Raw genomic sequence first — 19,857 nt, 5'->3', positions numbered from 1 at the left:
TTTAAAGATTTATTTATTTATTTGAAAGAGTTACACAGAGAGAGGAGAGGGAGGAAGGGAGGGAGGGAGAGAGAGAGAGAGAGAGGTCTTCCATCCGATGGTTCACTCCTCAATTGGCTGCAATGGCTGGAGCTGCGCTGATCCGAAGCTAGGAGCCAGGAGTTTCTTCCAAGTCTTCTATGTGGGTTCAGAGGCCCAAGGCCAGGCCAGAGCAGAGAGCTGGATGGGAAGTGGAGCAGCTGGGTCTTGAACCGGCACCCAAATGGTATGCCAGTGCTTCAGGCCAGGGCGTTAACCCGCTGCACCACAGCGCCAGCCCCTACGATGATATATTTTCAATTTTTATAGTCACAAGCTTAATCCTCCACTAAACAAAGATTCAACAAGTAATAAGTAGAAAATCCACTGTTCCTTGAGTGTATAGACAAGGATTATAAACAATAATCAAATCATAAAATGTTAATTTCACTCATATATATTATATTTTCATACTCTTTATATCAGTTACCACAAATTAGGGAAAACATATGATATTTGTCTTTTGGGGGACTGGTTTATTTCACTAAGCATAATGGCTTCCAGCTGCATCCATTTTTTGCAAATGGATTTCATTCTTTTTTAAGGCTGAGTACTATTCAGACATCTGGTTGATTCCATATCTTAGCTATTGTGAATTGAGTTGCTATAAACATGGATAAAAGATAACTTTTTCCTATGCTGGTTTTATTTCCTTTGGGTAAATTCTTAGCAGTGGAATGGCTGGGTAATATGATAGATCTACTTTCACATTTCTGAGGAATCTCCATGCTGCCTTCCATAATGGCTATAATAGTTTACATTCCCACTGACATTGTATTTGAGTGCCTTTTCTCCCAAATCATTGGCAGCATTTGTTTGATGATGATGATGGTGATGATGGTTTTGATTTTTGGATGATATCCATTCTAACTGGGATGAGGTGAAATGTCATTGTGTTTTTGTTTGCATTTCCCTGATAGCCAGTGATCTTGAGGATCTTTTCATCTGTGTGTTATGTTTCATCCTTTGAAAAATACCTGTTCCTCTCTTTTGCCCATTCCTTAACTGAATTTCTTTATTTTATTGTTGCTGAGTTTCTTGAGCTCCTTATATATCCTGGATATTAATCCTTCATCAGATGTGTAATTTGCAAATATTTTCTCTCATTCTATCAATAGTCTATTTACTTTGTTGATAGTCCATGAATAGGTGACTCTATAGTTAAATAAACTTTTAAAAAGAAGTATGCAATTGTTTTTCAGTTTAAAAGTTATTTTGGTGAGTGAGTCATTGACTATTTTAATAAGTTGGAATTTGTATGTATGTACATATATATACACACACAGTTAAGTATATGTATACATAAATATGTGTTCATGAATATAAATACCACATATGTTATATATGAATATATATCATGTGTAAATACACACATACATACAGATAAAATATTTCCTATATTATCTTTCTTAATTAATGGATTGTAATGAGAAAGGCAATTTCGGAGGGCATTGCTTATAGTATACTTAGGAGGTTATGCATTTTTATATTAAACTATGTTTGCAGTTATTTATTTTTGGTGGTGTGTATGTGACAGTTTGTGCAAATGAATGTAAAAATATAGTTATATATAACTACGTACTGGGACCATTGGAAATAAATGGACTATGCAAATAAGTATAAACTAAGGCTATTTATTCAGAGTTGTTATAGCAAGGGAGCCAGCCATCATTACTTGTCTTTGACACAAACTCATAGGCAGTAAAGAGAGTAAGAAAACTTTATACTTAAAAAGAAAGGCCTCAAATTATACTCTGATTGCAGGGTGTTTTCATGAGACAGTGGGGAAGAGTTGGTTTGGGCAAACTGGAATTGGAACATCTTATCTTACTAGTTTGGGCAGAATATTTGGTCTTTTTGATTGATCCCGAGTTGGAAGTAAGGAGAAAATTTAAGGAATTTTGCTTTTATTGTTGAAATGAACTTTCTTGCTCTCTATTTGCAAAGGTTGATGTTTTTGGCTCTTGGTACTTCGTAAGTGGGTCAGCGTTCTATTATTATCCATGGTCTGGACACTATCCATGTTTATATTCAGGCCTTCAGATTAAAGAAAGAAAGAAAAAAAGAATCACTCTTAGTGACCCATGGAACTATATTACTTTGGGAAATGTTGTTTTACAGTACATTCATTTTTAGTGCATGATCTCCTGTACTTCCCACTTCAAGTAAGTTAAAATTTTTTCCTTCTTCCATAATTTATCACCTATTTTGGTTGCAATGCTATTTGCTATTTTTTTTTGCTTTACTTGAAAAATTCCAATAACTAACTCCAGATCCTTTCTCAAATATATTCTTGCCATAGATTATAGGCTAGATTTAATTTTGATACTTCTTTAGTCGAAAATATTTAGTGTCTTATCCATTGTTGCATAATTATTTCCGTTCTGACCAATATAAGAACTTCCCTACTATCTTCCTATAATTTGCTTTTCTACTTGTATCTTGAAATATTTTTTTCTTTTCAAACGTTATGTCTGCTTGCCCTTCTGTAGTATATTTATCAATCTCAATCACCAAAAGTCTTTTTTTTTTTTTTTAATTCATTGGGGACCATATGAACTTCCACTTCTTTGAAACAGTCTTTTAGGATCAATGCTGAACGCATCCACTTAGAACATGGAAATGATATTTCCTTCCTTGACATTTCTAAAATAACTCATTATTAACACCACACTTGCCACATATTGTCTAGTGTTCAAACTGTTTGTACACATGCTGTGTAACAATATATCTGTCTTTGTGCACAGAATAAGTGCCTTAGTCATTTTTTAAAATTCTTACAGCTCAAAAAAATGTGTCTTGCACATATCATGCTGTTGAGTGAATAAAGCCTACTTTTTTTTAACTTTTATTTAATAAATATAAATTTCCAAAGTACAGCTTTTGGATTACAGTGGCTTTTCCCCCCATAACTTCCCTACTACCTGCAACCCTCCCATCTCCCGCTCACTCTCCCATCCCATTCACATCAAGATTCATTTTCAATTATCTTTATATACAGAAGATCAATTTAGTATATACTAAGTAAAGATTTCAACGGTTTGCACCCACACAGAAACACAAAGTGTAAAGTACTGTTTAACTACTAGTTATAGCATTAATTCACATGGTACAACACATTAAGGACAGAGATCCTACATGAGGAGTAAGTGCACAGCGACTCTTGTTGTTGACTTAACAATTGACACTCTTGTTTATGGCATCAGTAACCACCCTAGGCTCCTACTTTTTAATCTATTCTCCTCAGTCTCCAAATGTTATATCTCAGATGTAACTTGATACCTTTATAAAATTATCATTCTTTCTGGAAATTTAGAAGAGTTAAAACAAGGATAACTTATAGGAAATTGCATGATAATTTAAATTCAAACCAAAGTATAGGTGATTCAGATACAGTCCTTTCCTGAGAATAGATTTTGTACTGAACCCAGAACCCCAAGAGTTTGAAAGGTAAGCAAAGACTTGGGAGAAGTGATAACCACATTAGCCCTCAGAAACCTGACTTGATATGAAGAAACTAGCTCCAAAAAACCTTGTATTATATTATTTTTGTTGTTTTCACATTCATTACCAACTATAAAATGCATGATTAACTGTTATGCATAATTCCTGAGGAAATATCTTGTCCAATCAATTCCTCTAAGAACCTTCCCCCAAAAAATGACTAGTTAAGTACATATGGGAGCAAAGTAACTGTTTACTAACACTGTGTCATCATGATTGTTGATAAAGTAAAAGATATTTTCTCTTCATTTGTTACACTCTAGCTTTTTTCATTATAGTCTTTGATAATCAAGAACAAAAATAGTTGATTCTTCTGACTTGCTTTATAAATGCACAGTAATATCTAGAAAAATTATTTCTTTTACCATCTGGTAGATAGAGTAAAGCAGTAGTGTTTCAAAGTTTTTGATGGCATCTGTTGGGCTGCTAGCAGTTATGGGTCTTTCAAAAGAAAAACCCATTTACTTTGATTGATTGCTATTACAGTTCAAAAAATATTGATCTATCCCTGCTTGCAAACTCTTTTAAACAGTTAGCTACAGAGATTTAGACAAAAATCTGTATTTCACTTTGTTCTTTCATTCAAGGTTCTTCAAACGAAAATGTTTAAAAAATAGGCAGGTTAAGCAAGGTTTCAAGTGAACAATGCTATGTTGAGTCTTCTTATATAAGGGAATATTTCCTGATACTTTTATTTTACTGCCCCATTATTAGCTCCTAAGGGAGTAAGGTCATATATCTATAATTGACTCTATGTCATGTTCATTTCACACAAGATTGGTATTACTGTTGCTACATGTGAAGTATTTGTTCTGCATGTCCAAAGTGCTTTATTTATTTATTTATTTATTTGACAAGCAGAGTGGACAGTGAGAGAGAGAGACAGAGAGAAAGGTCATCCTTTGCCGTTGGTTCACCCTCCAATGGCTGCCGCGGCCACATGCTGCGGCTGGCGCACCGCGCTGATCCGATGGCAGGAGCCAGGTGCTTCTCCTGGTCTCCCATGGGGTGCAGGGCCCCGGTACTCGGGCCATCCTCCACTACACTCCCTGGCCACAGCAGAGAGCTGGCCTGGAAGAGGGGCAACTGGGACAGAATCTGGCGCCCCGACCGGGACTAGAACCTGGTGTGCCGGCGCTGCAAAGCGGAGGATTAGCCTAATGAGCCGTGGCGCCGGCCAAAGTGCTTTGTTAATAGCTTATCTTTACTTAGAATAAAATGACTCTTTACATATAGGTAAACCTGCATTTCCCCAATCTCACTTTCACTTTACACACCTTGTACCTAAACTGTAGCTGTGCTGAGCTCTGTGAATTGTGAAATGTGCCAGTTTATTTTCAAACTACCATTTCTTTAGAAAAGAATGGTCGCCTCTACCAGGAATGTCACAAACTCCAACCACTGCACCTTCAAGACACACACATACATATAAATTTGTGAAATCTTAGTACACATTTCAATGTATATTACCTTTTTAATCCAAGCAGAATTGTTCCTTTTCTTTTCCATATTTTTTAAAATCTTACATAAAAATACTTTTACTTTTATATATCTGTAAACTTTATTTTCTATTGTACAGTAATAGATTAAATTTTATTCGTATTCTCAATATTTATGACAGTCTCAAGACATTTTTCTCAATTGAACATTTGTAGTACAAATGAGCAAAAACTTCTCTATTCTCTTAGGATATCTTGGCCTAAGAATTAAACTTATATAAGGAAAACTAACAGGTGAAAAGCATATATATTTTATTAAAATTTTATGCATGCTCAGAAGAAATAACAATATGATAAAGTGATGGCAGCATAAAAAATATATACCTTTTAAGTAAAGGAATTATCAATATGTGAGGGTATGACCAAAGGAGTTTCGGCTAAGGACAGTATATTCTGGGGAAGTTATATACATATTGGAAGGGAACTAGTGGAAGATAAAGATTATTTTAGTAAGTTTGTTGTATGAATTCATTTCAGCATCAACTTCTAGTCTCTGATGATAAGCATGTTCTATTCCCAGTGCAGGGACGACAGCTTTCTCATAAGAAGTCTTATGTCCTGCTTTTAAGTATGGAAGAGGAAGTCAGAAAGCCCTTCTGTACTTGCTGTTTATGGGTGCCTTCAGCTCAAAATACTTAATATGACAAAATGGCATGTTTTAGAGCCATGATCACTAAATATTGAACTGAAATGAAATGATTGTATTTTATGTTGATTATATTAGCCTTTAAATTACCTGAACTAAAACACTTATTACTGTTTTTTAAATTGAATCTTGTCACATACCATTAAATTATCTTTTACACAAAGTAAATTTGTAAGCTAGGGAACTATGAGGTTAGGACATTGGTTCTTGATTGATTGGTTGTCACAATGTTGTTCCACACTTTTGTGAAATTTTAGTAAATATGTTGCATAATGTCTATATTTGTATATACATGTTGCTATATTTGTACATTATTTATTTTAAATTTAGAGAATACTTAGTAATAGTCATAAAAATAAATTTAGTCTCTTTTTGTTTTTACATTCTAATATTATCTTGAGAGAAAGTAGGTAAAATGAGAATTCTTTAGCAGGTTTTGTGTAAAACCTCAGGAAACCCAGGGTCAGAAGAAATTCTGATAATCAGTGGGTTGGAGTTAAAAAAAAAAGCTACATAACCCACATTCCTAGGTTAGACATCTGTGAAGCCTGGCAAACTCCTTGTCTTTGTTGATGGACATTCCCTATAGCTTCTTTAGTTGTCCTCTAAATTTGCAATCTGTGCAAATGACAACAAATAAGTACTAGTCCTAGATTAGTAGTATCTCAAGGAACACTGAATTTTGACCAAAAAGCATGTTGTTTTTTATCACATTCAAAGAATTTCTAGTTCTATTAAACATATTAAGGTCCAATCATTTTTATGGTAAAACACAATAAGAATTAATTTTTAGAGTACTTCTATTTGCTACAGTGTATTTATTGCATACAGATGTACTATAATAGCTCAAGAGAAAACAATAAACCTTGTCTCAACATTCTGAATTCGTCATATTTCTATTAAAAATTTTTAATTACCTAATCTGAGGCATTTTAAATGTCAGTATATTATCATGATTATAAACCACTCCACACATTTATTCTTACAGTGTATTCCTTATTATTTTGCCTGGAACTTACGAATTTCCTTCTTAAATTCTCTTAAATGTTGATGCTAGTCTCATTTAGTCTGAGATACTTGAAGGTGAGACCTAGTTTAATTCACAAGGTCTTTCCTGGCTGTGTGATTCTATATTTTGCAACCTTTGTAAGCCCGTTGCTGAGCTAATGAAATTCCCAAGAGGTTTCCTAACATTAAGAATCAGCAAAACTGCAAGTTTTACAGATCACTTTCTTTTAACCTACGCAGTTTCGCTGTGAAGTATTTGAATTACAGTGTCAACTGTTGTCAAGTAAGAGATTGATCAATGAGTAGTTCTATGTCACTTTGAGGCCAGATGTTACTCTGTTCAGCTGGAAGTCTGATTGAATTTAAAATTAGACTTTGTTACTTTAGGCATCAAGGATCAAAGTTACTTGGTCAGTAAATAAAAGGTGTTGAAACAACCCTGTTTCTACAAATTTTAGCCACTGCCATTTAAACCCATATTTCCAATATTGCTCGCAACTCACTGCATGAAAGCATTCTGAGTGCTTCTGCTTATATTTTTCTCAGACTTCCCATCCTCTTTATTTCAGCACCTTTATCCTGATCTTGATTTCTTTGTCTGCACAGCAGGGGAGAAAAAGAGCAGATCCACATGCTACTCCATGGGTGCTGGCCTCTGAATCTGCGGGTGGATACTCACTTTGTTCCTTTCAGATTTAGTTTGAATGATGCACAGATATTAGCTGATTCCCAGTATAAGCAATATTTGCTAAAGAAATTCTAACCTTATTTTATATTCTGAGAGACAAATTATTGTAAGATAAAATCAAGTATCAATGTGATACTAACTAAATTCTTTTTGTGTTGACTTGGGATTTCATTGTTAAAATATGAAATGATAAATATAAAATATAATATTTATAATACAATATGATAAAATATAACTTATCAGTAAGAGTCTCTGGGAAATAAATGACACAAGCATACTGGATATGTTTGGGAATATCTTAAGGAAATTAACAAGATGTTGCATAGAATCCTTGGCTAATTATAGCAGGGATCCATAATTACCTTTAGGAATAATAGTCATAAGACTTAGAGGACAATTCTGTATAGAGGGATGTCTGATACAATCTTGGCTTTAGTAAAGGGACACAGCCATCCCATGGTGACCAAGCAGAGGAGTTAAGATGAGAAATACCCTTATATTCCCTCTTCTTGAGCTCCTCAAACCAGCTGCTTCTAAAATGCCACTTGTTGCCTGACAAGCCTCCCTCCTCCCAGCCCCATCTGCAGCCATTGCCCTGCCCACAGAAGCCCAGGGGCCTGCCTAGGATGAGTTCATAAGGAGTAGTCTGTATCCTTATCCTAGAGGTAGGGGCCAAAAAGTAAAGAAGACAGGTTAGGGATTGGCTCTGGATAGATAAAAGGAAGTTATTCACCACTCGTATTCTTCAATTATAAGAAAATTTTGAAATTTATTTTGTTTTATTGATTGATTTTATTTGAAAGGCAGAGACCAAGACAGACAAACATGTATCTCATTTACTGTTCATTTCCCAAATGCCCACAACAGCTGGGTTTGGACCAGAAAATAAAACAACAGCTTGAACCCAATCTGGAGCTCCTATCTGGGTGGCAGAGATCCAACTGCTTGAGCCATTACCTGCTCCAGAAACTAGGATTGGGAGTGCGAATGGGACTTGGACCCAGATTCCCAAGAGGTATCTTAGCTAACTACTGCACCAACTGTCCACCCTACCTATAAAATTTTAGATATTCAAAAGATATAACTGGAATATGTATCATTCTATGGCCTTCTGTAAATGTGGCTTCTTATAACTATTGGGTTTTGTGATTAGTCATATCACTTATTAACAAAATCACCCATTTTTATATGCTAACTTTTCATTGCTTTTCTTCTTTCATACATCTACAGATATTTCTAGAATATCCTGCTTTGCGTGGGGAGACGTACCACAGCAGTTGTAATGTCTCTTTCATTTCCTTCAAGTCTGGATTAGTTCCTTAATTTTTCCCTGACATGACATTGATAATGTGAAAGAGTACAGGCTTTCTCATGTACTCATATATTGCTCCATCTCATTCCATCCAATCTATCCTCATATCCAGACTTAGCCCATGCATTCTCAACAGGAGACTGTAGCAATGTTCATTTCTCCATGCATCACCTCATGAGGCAAACAGTATATCCACCATTCATTATGTGACCATTGATCCCATAGTAAAATCAGTATTTTCCATGTTTTTCCTTGGTAGCACCATTTTTGATTTGGTTGATTTTTCACAAAGAGGTAATATCTTCATGTCTATCAAGCATTTGCCAAGAATCTTCAACCACTATGATAGTTACCAACTGTCCTTTTTTTTTCTTTTCATATTTATTAACCCTCATTCTACACACAAAACAATTTTCCTTTCTCTGCCACTTAATATGCATTTGATATCAGTAAGGATTTAAGCAATTAAATTTAATTCAGCTTATTATAACCTGTTTTGTTGGTCAAATTGCCCCCAAATGGACAGTGAAACCCTTTCAAAGTGGCTTCTCTATCATTTTGATATAGTGCCATCATTCTTTTAAAGTAATGTCTTTCCTTTTTGTTTTTATATTTGTGGACATAACAAGATGTACCAGGCTCATCTTTTCCTTTTCCTCATCCAGTTCCAGAATGACCATCACTAGTTCTTTTAGTGACAAGTAGTATGCCCAAACCAGTATCTTGGCATGTGGTGTGCTTGTTACTATATGGTGTATTTCAGCTTTTAGACCTCACAGTGGATGACAGAAGAAAATTTGTGTGTATGTGTGTGTACACATATATCTGTATGTATACAAATATATATTCACAAAATGATATCTATCCATATCTATATTTTAGATATGATCCATACTTATCCCTCTAATATCAGGATGCCCCTCCAAATTCTTTGAAGCTTTCTCTATTTTCATGATTGTAAATGTCCTTTTTGGAAAATATGACTGCATTTATCAGCTGTATATTTATAATTTGGACCACCCTTGCCTGTATATATATAATCCCTCAACTTTACTGACTCCTTGACCTAACTTCTATTTTCTACGTCTTTGGCTTCTAGCCACACTGCCATTTACTTGGAAACTACTACTCTCTCAAAAACATGGTGCCACCATATTTTTTTTCTAAGATAATTCCAAAAAGTATCTCAAACTGTCATCGCTTCTGTGAAACCTTTATTTATTTGCCAAACTTCAACTCCAAAGCAATTTTGCTAACACCTATTTTGAGTGTTCAGTTGATGACAGAGTTCACATCTTATTTGTATTTACATTCCTGTTGCCTTGTTTTATTTATTTTTGATATATATTAAAAAATAAATAATTTTTCATTAATTAGCCATTTATGAAACCTTTATCTACCATGATGACTTTGGATTCAAATAGATCCAAACTCATACCTACAAAATAGGTATGTGAAAATTGGACAAATTCTTTTTTTAGATTTATCTAGGCTGGCGCCGTGGCTCACTAAGTTAATCCTCCACCTGCGGGGCCAACACCCGAGGTTCTAGTCACAGTTGGGGCGCCGGATTCTGTCCTGGTTGCTCCTCTTCCAGTACAGCTCTCTGCTGTGGCCCAGGAAGGCAGTGGAGGATGGCCCAAGTGCTAGGGCTCTGCACCTGCATGGGAGACCAGGAGGAAGCACCTGGCTCCTGGCTTTGGATCGGTGCTGTGCACTGCCCGTAGCAGCCATTTGGGGGGTGAACCAACAGAAGGAAGACCTTTCTCTCTGTCTCTCTCTTTCACTGTCTACTCACTGTCTAACTCTTCCTGCCAAAAAAAAAGATTTATCTATGTATTTAAAAGGCAGTTACAGAGAGGGAGAGGGAGGAAGAGAGAGAAAGAAAGAGAGAAAGAGAGAAAGAGAGAAAGAGAGAGAGAGAGAGAGAGAGAGAGAGAGAGAGAGAGATGTCTTCTATCTGCTGGTTTTCTTCCCAAATGTCCACAATTGCAAGAGCTGCACCAATCTGTAGCCAGGAGCCAGAAGCTTTGTTGCTGTGGATTCATTCTGAGAGGAGGAGTGTGGTGGGGGCAAGAGCTGCAGATCACCACACAGACTCCGGGAGTTGGGTGAAAGCAGGCTAGAGGTGAGCAGCGTGCAGACTCATTTATTTCAGTTGATACAGCAGCTTAAATAGCCAAGGCAGCCAATCCGGTCAAGGGACGCTCTATGCCCTAACCAATCACAGCCTGTTGTCAGGCAGTTTCCATTGCCAGTGGCCATCTTGGCATGGCCTTCTCATTCTACCACAGAGCTTCTTCCAGTCTCCACACGCAGGTGTTGTGGCCCAAGGACTCGGGCCATCTTCTACTGCTTTCCCAGACACATTAGCAGACAGCCGCATCAGAAGTGGAACATCCAGGACTCAAAATAGTGCCTGTATGGGATGATGACACTGCAGGCAGTGGCTTTACCACCTATGCCAAAGCTCTGGTCCCCAGACAAATTCATAATTTGTTTGACCCTCAAGTCTTTTCCTTTATCTATAGAAGTAAGAATGGTTCCTTCATGTGATTGTTTAGAAAATTAAATTACACAATGGATACTCTTAAAAAGTTTTCACCACTCCAACACAGTAAATTATATTTACACCAATGCTTAGTAAATTATAGCTTTTATTCATAATTTGTGTATATCTCTACTATTTACTTATTTATTGCATGTTACATATTTAAATATCAGTGTTGCTTCCTGGGTAGGTGGAAAATTAAAAAGCAGTGATGCCTAATTAGTGCATGCATATTCTATTTATTGCACATCATTTTTCAGTCTTTATTAGTGAATATTGCACCTTCAAAATTATGCTTTAGTTTAAAAATATTCTCTTGATCTTAAAGAATTATGTTTTGGAGCAAAGAAAAAATATGACTTCAAAATATATATTAAGCATTCACTCTCAATGCTAACAGAAAAATGATAAAAGTATATAAAAATAAAATAGTGTTTCAGAATAGGAAGAGAAGAATCCCAGTTGTTATGAGACTGTAGGGGATCCCTAAGACATACAAATAAGCACAGAGATATATAAGGAAAATAAAGGTAAACAGAGAATCTCATAAACCAATGCCGCCATGGGAGCTGTCCCTGTAGTTTCTGCAGAGGAAGCCTTGTGTCTCAGGACCAGAAGCCTCCAGGAAGGAGCCCGTTGTGATCCCAAGAAACTATAGTAATTGCAGCAGAGGAAAACATTTCATTTCCAGAGTCAAATGCCCATACACAGAATAGTTTTCCAATGTAGTTTTCCAAGACAGAGGGCCCTCCAGCTTAGGATGAAGACCATAAAAGTAGACAGCATCACAGATCAATACAGAGAAGAATGCACACCCAGAGAGATACAACAGAATTCTGACACTGCTGTCAATAAACTGGAAAATGGGAGGGGTTGATGGTGATGATGGAGTACGTGCTACTCTCGAAATATACTTCTCCCTCTATCCAAGGAAGCACAGTTAAAAGAATAACCAGAAACTAATCTTCAATAATTATACTCCATTTGTACCCTCACAAAAATAGTAAAATTATATTTGTAAAAACAGCATGCTATGAAACCGTAAGTAATAATAATTATCAATTAGCTGATGAATGACAACATATTTTTCAATGCAGAGAAAAACTCTATAATGAATTATTAATATGGAATTATGATACAAGTTGATTTCCCTAATTTCAGCATATAAATTCCCAAATCTTTAACTTTCGGAGCATTAACATGATGCCACAAGTGGAAAATTCTGTACTTGAGTTCAATATGACAAATAACAGTCAAAATGCACAAAATTAATAAAAATATTTTATCAGATCACTTCCAGTCTGCCTTTCAAATCAGATAAATAAATAAGTAAATAAATAAATAAATAAAATGTTTTCCTTAAAAAAGAGGGTAGTTTTTGGCTAGCATATAAGATGCCATTTGAAACACCTTCATCCTGGGTGACTGAGTCCTGGTGACTTGAGTCCTGGCTCAGCTTACAATTCCAATTTCCTGATAATATGTACCCTGGTTTGCAGAAGGTGATGGTTCAAGTACTTGGGTCCCTGCCAGCCATATGGGAGACCTAGATTGACTTCCAAACTCCTGAATTCAGTCTAGCCCAGCCTCAGCTGTTAAGGGGGAATTTAGGAGTAAACCAACAGATTGGAGATGTCTGTTCTATCTATATTGCCTGTTGCCTCTTTCTCTTTCTGCCAAGAGAGTTAAAAGAAGGAACACAAAAAAATTTTAATGATATTTTAATCAAAATAAAAACAATAGAGTAAATCAACAAAAGTAAACATTCTTCAAGCTGACTAATAAATTACACAACTCTGAGTGTGAACAAAGAAGACATACAACACAAATAAGTAGTATTACAACTGATTTAAGACATTTATTTTTTTTGACAGGCAGAGTGGACAGTTTGAGAGAGAGACAGAGAGAAAGGTCTTCCTTTTTGCCGTTGGTTCACCCTCCAATGGCCGCCGCGGCCCGCGTGCTGCGGCCGGCGCACCGTGCTGATCCGAAGCCAGGAGCCAGGTACTTCTCCTGGTCTCCCATGGGGTGCAGGGCCCAAGCACTTGGGCCATCCTCCACTGCACTCCCTGGCCACAGAGAGAGCTGGCCTGGAAGAGGGGCAACTGGGACAGAATCTGGTGCCCCGACCGGGACTAGAACCTGGTGTGCTGGCGCCGCAAGGCGGAGGATTAGCCTAGTTAGCCACAGCGCCGGCTATTATGACTTATTTAAAACTCCTGTAAAATAATTCTGATATTACTAAACTAATAATTTGAAAATGTCATTTTTGTAGTTTATATAAGTTACCACTATTGGTCCAAAATAATAATTTTAAAAGTCAAACATGCCCCTGCTCACCCTAGCCAAAATAACTGTTGTAGGCTGTGGGTTTCCCTCCTGTTTACTCCAGGTTCATCCCTCCATGAAAGAATTCAAAGTAGAGACACAAAGATGTGCAAGGAAAAAGGATTTGTGCAAAGAAAAGGAAAATTGTGGGCAAGTTCCAAAGAAAGAGAGAAGGAATAAAAATCCAAAACACAAAAGACCCTCAAAGAAGGAATAAAAACTCTCACAAAGAAAACCTTCCTCAACAAGTTTAAGCTTTGCCTTTGCACAAATCAGAGGCATAGGCTGTGATCTCTGGAGTAGAGATTAACTGACTATTCACAAGGAGGTGGAGTTTGTGGTAGGGCTTGAGTATCACCCATTGTGTGCCTTTTTCCCAGAATACCAGAAGTGCCATAGCATTAGGGGCTTAATGGAGATTGGATGGCCCCTTAGGATAATTTTTATTATAATAAGATTATAATGACCTGAAAGTTCATCACACGGACATATCATGTAGCTATATTGGATATTTCAAGCTAGCTCTGGTTCCATATTTACAGCATCAAGGAACTTGTGATTTGCAGTACATAGACAGGAGGTTGGTGTGGTGGTCACTGGGGCTTGGATGACACACACAGAAAGGGAGTTGTCATGTGAACTGATCTGGGCTGTTTTATAGGGGCTTGCTGCAGATGTCCTGACAGCTTTCAGAACCAGCCCACAGTGGGTTGCACTGGAGCTGTCGAACATTGGCCTACCAGAGCAGTCAAACCATGGTTCAGCTGAGGCTCCCAGACCTTAGCATTTTCAGCCAGTTAACACTACTTACCTTCCCACATTATTTCTCCTCCTCAGAGAATTTTGTCCCTTAATCATCACAGGAGGTTGAAGGAGGATGATCAGGCTTCTATAACTTCATGCTCTTTCTGGGCATTGTCTCTGCCTAGTCAGGGAATGAAGATTCCCAGATGACAGATCCAAAGATATCGTTTCAGGAACTAGAGGCCCGCAACCACCTATTGGACATTGCTGGAATGCCCATATTACCAAACATGGAACTGTTGAATTCTGGAAAAGAGAGATTTGACAGGAAGAGTATAATTGGACAAAAACAGCAACAAGAAGGATAGGAGCCATGGGAGAGAGCGCTTCTTACTGCCTACCGGATGGTGGGAACTGATGCGCTTGCTTTACCAAATGCATGGGACCACTTGGCTTGTTGCTAAATCCTTTTGCTTTCTTTCCATGAGCACACAGCTGTCCATTTAACCAGTATGCTTATTCCGCCTTGTCCTATCAGTAGGTGTTCTAGAGACAGTAGGGAAACCACAGAATTATGTACTTGCAGTAGAGCCTGTCTAATGGTCTGGGCTAAGTTGATCAAGGCAATAGACAGGTTCTTAAAGACTAATGAACTAAGGGAAATATCTGATCTCTTTCCTTCCCATTAATATTTTATGGGAGCAACATATAAAAAAATATGGACCAGTTTTATTTATGACAGGTAAAGACATGTAAATAAACTATCAAATGAAATCTAATTTTTTGAATAAATTACTATAATGTATAATTTTTGCTAAGAATACAAGAGTGTTCAAATTTCTAAAGCATTTAAAGAAGTAAGATAAGAACAATTGACAAAATAAATTAAACTATGAAATGTATAGTTGTGTGAAGCAATACATAATTTTGTGAGGAGAATTTTTGTATTCATATAAATATAGATGTCTATAATGTGGTAAATGTTTGCATATAATTATAAAAGAATTGAAAAAGAAATGAGGCCGGTGCCGCAGCTCACTAATAATCCTGTGGCGCTGGCACCCCGGGTTCGTCCTGGTCAGGGCGCCAGATTCTGTCCTGGTTGCTCCTTTTCCAGTCCAGCTCTCTGCTGTGGCCAGGGAGTGCAGTGGAGGATGGCCCAAGTCCTTGGGCCCTGCACCCACATGAGAGACCAGGCGAAGTACCTGGCTCCTGGCTTCGGATCTGTATGGTGCGCCGACCGCAGCGTGCCGGCCGCAGTGGCCATTGGAGGGTGAACCAACGGCAAAGGAAGACCTTTCTCTCTGTCTCTCTCTCTCACTGTCCACTCTGCCTGTCAAAAAAAAAAAAAACAAAAAAAGAAAGAAAGAAATGAAAGATATTAAATTCATACTAGTGATTACAAGGGAAATTGTAATGTATGAATGAATGTTGGAATGTCATGAGAGGCAATGGTTTTATCTCAAAGTTGTATTCTTGAAGTTTTTATTATTTTTAGTTGTTTGTTTGAAGAAAACTGTATTAATTTCATGTGACATAAAAACCTGAATACAGTTGCCACAGTAATTTAGTGACATTCATAGCTTCACAATGACAATCCCATATGTGATAATTTCTTTGGTTATACTTCGAAAGAATGTTTTAATAATGCTCTTAAAAAGCATTTTTCAAGTCATCCAAAAACATGTAGAAATGAACATAGATGAATAATTTTGTATGCAAAAATAGTATACTTTGGGTTTCATTTTTGGTTTGTTTTGTCTGCTTGGGGAAGTATTTCAACCAACAGTTACCAAGGAGAGTGAAAGATCCTGGGTAGAGGTATTCATTGATTGCTGTAGGAACACAGAATCATAAAGTTTCCTCATGCCCTGATCATGATGTAAGAATTTACTGTGTCATATACAGATTACAAGAATAAGAAAAGTCTTTGGCATTTGGGGAAATACATATTTTCATATGTGTAATATGAGCATTTGTACAAACTGAACTCTGAGACTCTCATAACTGTTCTATTAGAGATATGGTCTCTGGCAACTTGATCAAATGTAGTGACCTAAGGTTTTCCATTTATAAAATGAGACAAATACACTAATCGTTCCCCAGAGATCCTTTCATCAAAACATGTCATAATAATGACAAAAGAAAAATTGGATTGGCGAATATATTCATCTTCTGCTTTGAAGTATTTTTAATATCGAGAATGTGTATCTACTTAACTTGTAGTATGGGTATCATGTGTTTTCAATCCTTGAAAGGTGACTTTTATCTTTTCTTTCCACAGAAATTGAGAAAGAAAGTTGTGGCGATCCAGGTACACCCTTATATGGAATCAGAGAAGGCGATGGATTTTCTAATCGTGATGTTTTAAGGTTTGAATGCCAGTTTGGATTTGAATTAATTGGAGAGAAATCCATTGTTTGTCAAGAGAATAACCAGTGGTCTGCAAACATACCCATCTGTATCTGTGAGTACCACATGCTTTTCTTCCAGAAAGCATATGCTACCATGTCCTTGTATATAATTACTTTTATAATTAATTGCAAAGAGTTATAACCATGTAATTAATTTTGGAGGAGTAGCACTTTGTGATACTATCTTTAACAAGTGTTCTTATGCCAAATTATAAATTTCAATACAGATTTAAATAAAGTTTCCATAGTTCACTTGCTAATTGCAAAATATATATTATGTGTATTCTTATAACACTTTATTAGGTGGCATTTTATACTTTATGGATAGGATGCTTCTTATGGAAATTATATATTTGAGCTAATTCTAATAGAAATATTTATCTTAGTAAGATAGTATATGCTTATTTGCATTCATAAACTTAAAATATTTAAAGCTTATATTCTATGTATAATGCATTAACTTACTTTTGCTATGCTCACACTAATGCATAAAATGCCTTTTATTTATATTGCACTGAGTAAAAGTCATTAGTGCATATGATATACAATATGTTCGAATTAAAAGAATATATTTTTCCAAGTATATTAAGACATTCCAGTTTAATTACAACAAAAATATAATTTGTATTACCTAATTGATGCACTTTTAGGTTCAGTTAGATACTATTTTCATTACATTACAGCAAAGTGTGTAGTTTGGAACATGGCAGTAATTTCCCCAGTTATAATATATATTATGTTTACTCTTCAGGAAGTCTTAGAGAGAAAGAATGCACACACACTCTTAGTAGAATCCTTTTTGTTTAGGGACAGTTCTCATTCCTAATCAAGATTACCTTATGATGTTCTTGTTGTAAGAGAAGAAAATATCGGGATATTCTGATTTACTTTTGTTTGCATCATCTAAAGCTTAGTAATTCTTCAAAAGACTTTAATTGAAAATCTTTAATTCTAGGTGTTCTTCCAGAAAGATAATGGTGGCTTAATATTAGATAATTTATGTAATGTATCACATCAAAAATATATTAAAAGCATCTTAGTAGATGGTAAAATGGATGTAATAACATTATTTATTATTGCTGTCTACTTTTTTTTATGTATTTAAATGCAGAGTTACAGAGAAAGAGGGAGAGACAGAGAGAGTTAGAGAGATCTTCCATCTGCTGGTTCACTCCCCAAATGGCTGCAGCAGCAAGGGCTGTGCCAGGCTGAAGCCAGAAGCTCATAGCTTCTTCAGGGTCTCCCATATAAGTGCAAGGGCCCAGGTACTGGGACCATCTTCCATTGCTTTCCCAGGCACGTTAGCAGGGAGCTAGATTGGAAGTGGAGCAGCCAGCATTGCATGTGGAGGCTTACAATGCTAAGCCATAATGCTGGCTTGTACTGCTTTCTAATTTTTTAATTCTTGAAAATCTACAGACTGTTTTTACTAGTTTAAAAATAATTCCTGGCTGGTGCTATGGCATAGTAGGCTAAACCTCTGCCTGTGACAATGACATCCCATATAGGTGTGCCGGTTCATGTCCCAACTGCTCCTCTTCTGATCCAGCTCTGTTAATGCACTGGGAAAGCAGTAGAAAATGGCCCACATGCTTGGGCCCCTGTACCCACATGGGAGACCTGCAAGAAGCTCCTGGCTTCAGATCAGGACATCTGGGGAGTGAACCAGCAGGTGGAAGACCTTTCTGTCTGTCTCTCCTTCTCTTTGTCTATAACTCAATCTCTCAAAAAAAAAAAAAAATCTTAAAAAGAAAATTTCAGCATCTTGATATATGATAAAATGGAATCTCTTAATAATGTTCTTATATAGTACCATTAGCTTATTTGAAAATGTATTTGAAAGAAAATCTTTTTAAAAGAATACTAAAATATGTAGAAATAATTATGTAAGACCTAACAAATCATAGGAAGAAAATTATAAAACATAGCAACAAAATTTTGTACCAAAAAAGAGATAAGTGCTATATTCCTGAATGAGAACATATATTTAATATGTGAATTTTAAAAAATTATTTACCACTTTAATCAAAACCCTAAAATACTATTTTGGGTGATTGATCAAATGTATTGACATACAGTTAGGTAAAAGTAAATAAAAATATAGGTATGATAATTTTGTAAAAACAAAGTGCTTATATGAATTCTAAAGTATACTATTAATTAGAAAATTAGTGTGATACTAAAAAGGTATAAAACTGAGTCAGAGTGTTACATAGAAACTGCATTTGAAATATTATGCATTTAAATTACGAAGTAAACATCTGCCAATCTTTCTGATAAGGACAGTTAGACTGATGACTTTAGTCAGCTTTTGCCCCAAAAGGGAATGATTAAATCAAGAGCTGGCACACTGAACTGATGGGCTAAATCCAATTGGTTGTCTGGATTTGTAAGTAAAGTTTCATTGAAACAAAAAGTATGTATTTCCATTTACCAATCATCCAAACTGTCTTTCATCTATAATAAGTTAGAAGCTACAAAAGAGACTAAATGATTTGCAAAGGCAGAATATTTGTGTGTTAACAGAAAAGTTTTTCTGACTGCTAATTTAAACCAAGGGTTACAGAATCTAATGATTCCAGGTTGCAGGCAGGCAGAATAATGAAGAAGGAACCAAAGTGTATATGTGTATGTGTCTGTGTGCATCTATTTTGGAGAGTGATGGGGTTATTGGGGTGATCTTTCAATAGAGGCTATACTTCCTATTTTCCCCCTCAGATGTTAAATATAATGATTTTAAAATGTGAATTCAAATTTTTTTGTGTTACAGGAGAGAAACTAATGAAACCAAACTGATCTGCAATCTGATTTGAGCCCAGTGATCATCAGTTTGCAAAAGCAAGCAAACAAACAAGCCCCTAAACCCATACGTTTAACATATAAAATATTACAACTAAAACTGGGGCCAACTTTGTGGTGCATTACTTAAGCCACCACATCACCTATGAGTGCCAGTTGCAGTCAGTTATAGCTGCTCCACTTCCGATCCAGCTACATGTTAAGGTGCCTGGGAAGATAGCAGGAGATGGCCCAAATCTTTGGGTCCCTGCCACCCACATAAAAGACCCAGATGAAGCTCAGGTTC

The 19,857-nt window shown here is 36.3% G+C and overlaps 1 protein-coding gene across 3 annotated transcripts in view; it reads left to right on the top strand.

Moving 5' to 3' along the window:
* Window positions 1–19,857, top strand: part of CSMD3 (CUB and Sushi multiple domains 3) — a 1,281,859-nt gene that overhangs the window by 794,506 nt on the left and 467,496 nt on the right. For all 3 annotated transcript variants that reach the window (XM_051844770.3, XM_051844772.3, XM_051844771.3), the window contains one exon: window positions 16,643–16,825. In XM_051844770.3, the coding sequence (XP_051700730.2) occupies window positions 16,643–16,825 (183 nt within the window). The remainder of the gene's footprint in view (window positions 1–16,642; window positions 16,826–19,857) is intronic.

Source organism: Oryctolagus cuniculus, chromosome 6 (assembly GCF_051225735.1).
Source record: "Oryctolagus cuniculus isolate XC-2025 breed Fujian yellow rabbit chromosome 6, ASM5122573v1, whole genome shotgun sequence".
NCBI lineage: Eukaryota > Metazoa > Chordata > Mammalia > Lagomorpha > Leporidae > Oryctolagus > Oryctolagus cuniculus.
The sequence above is the reverse complement of the archived record's forward strand: the minus strand, read 5'-3'. Positions and strand labels throughout refer to the sequence as shown.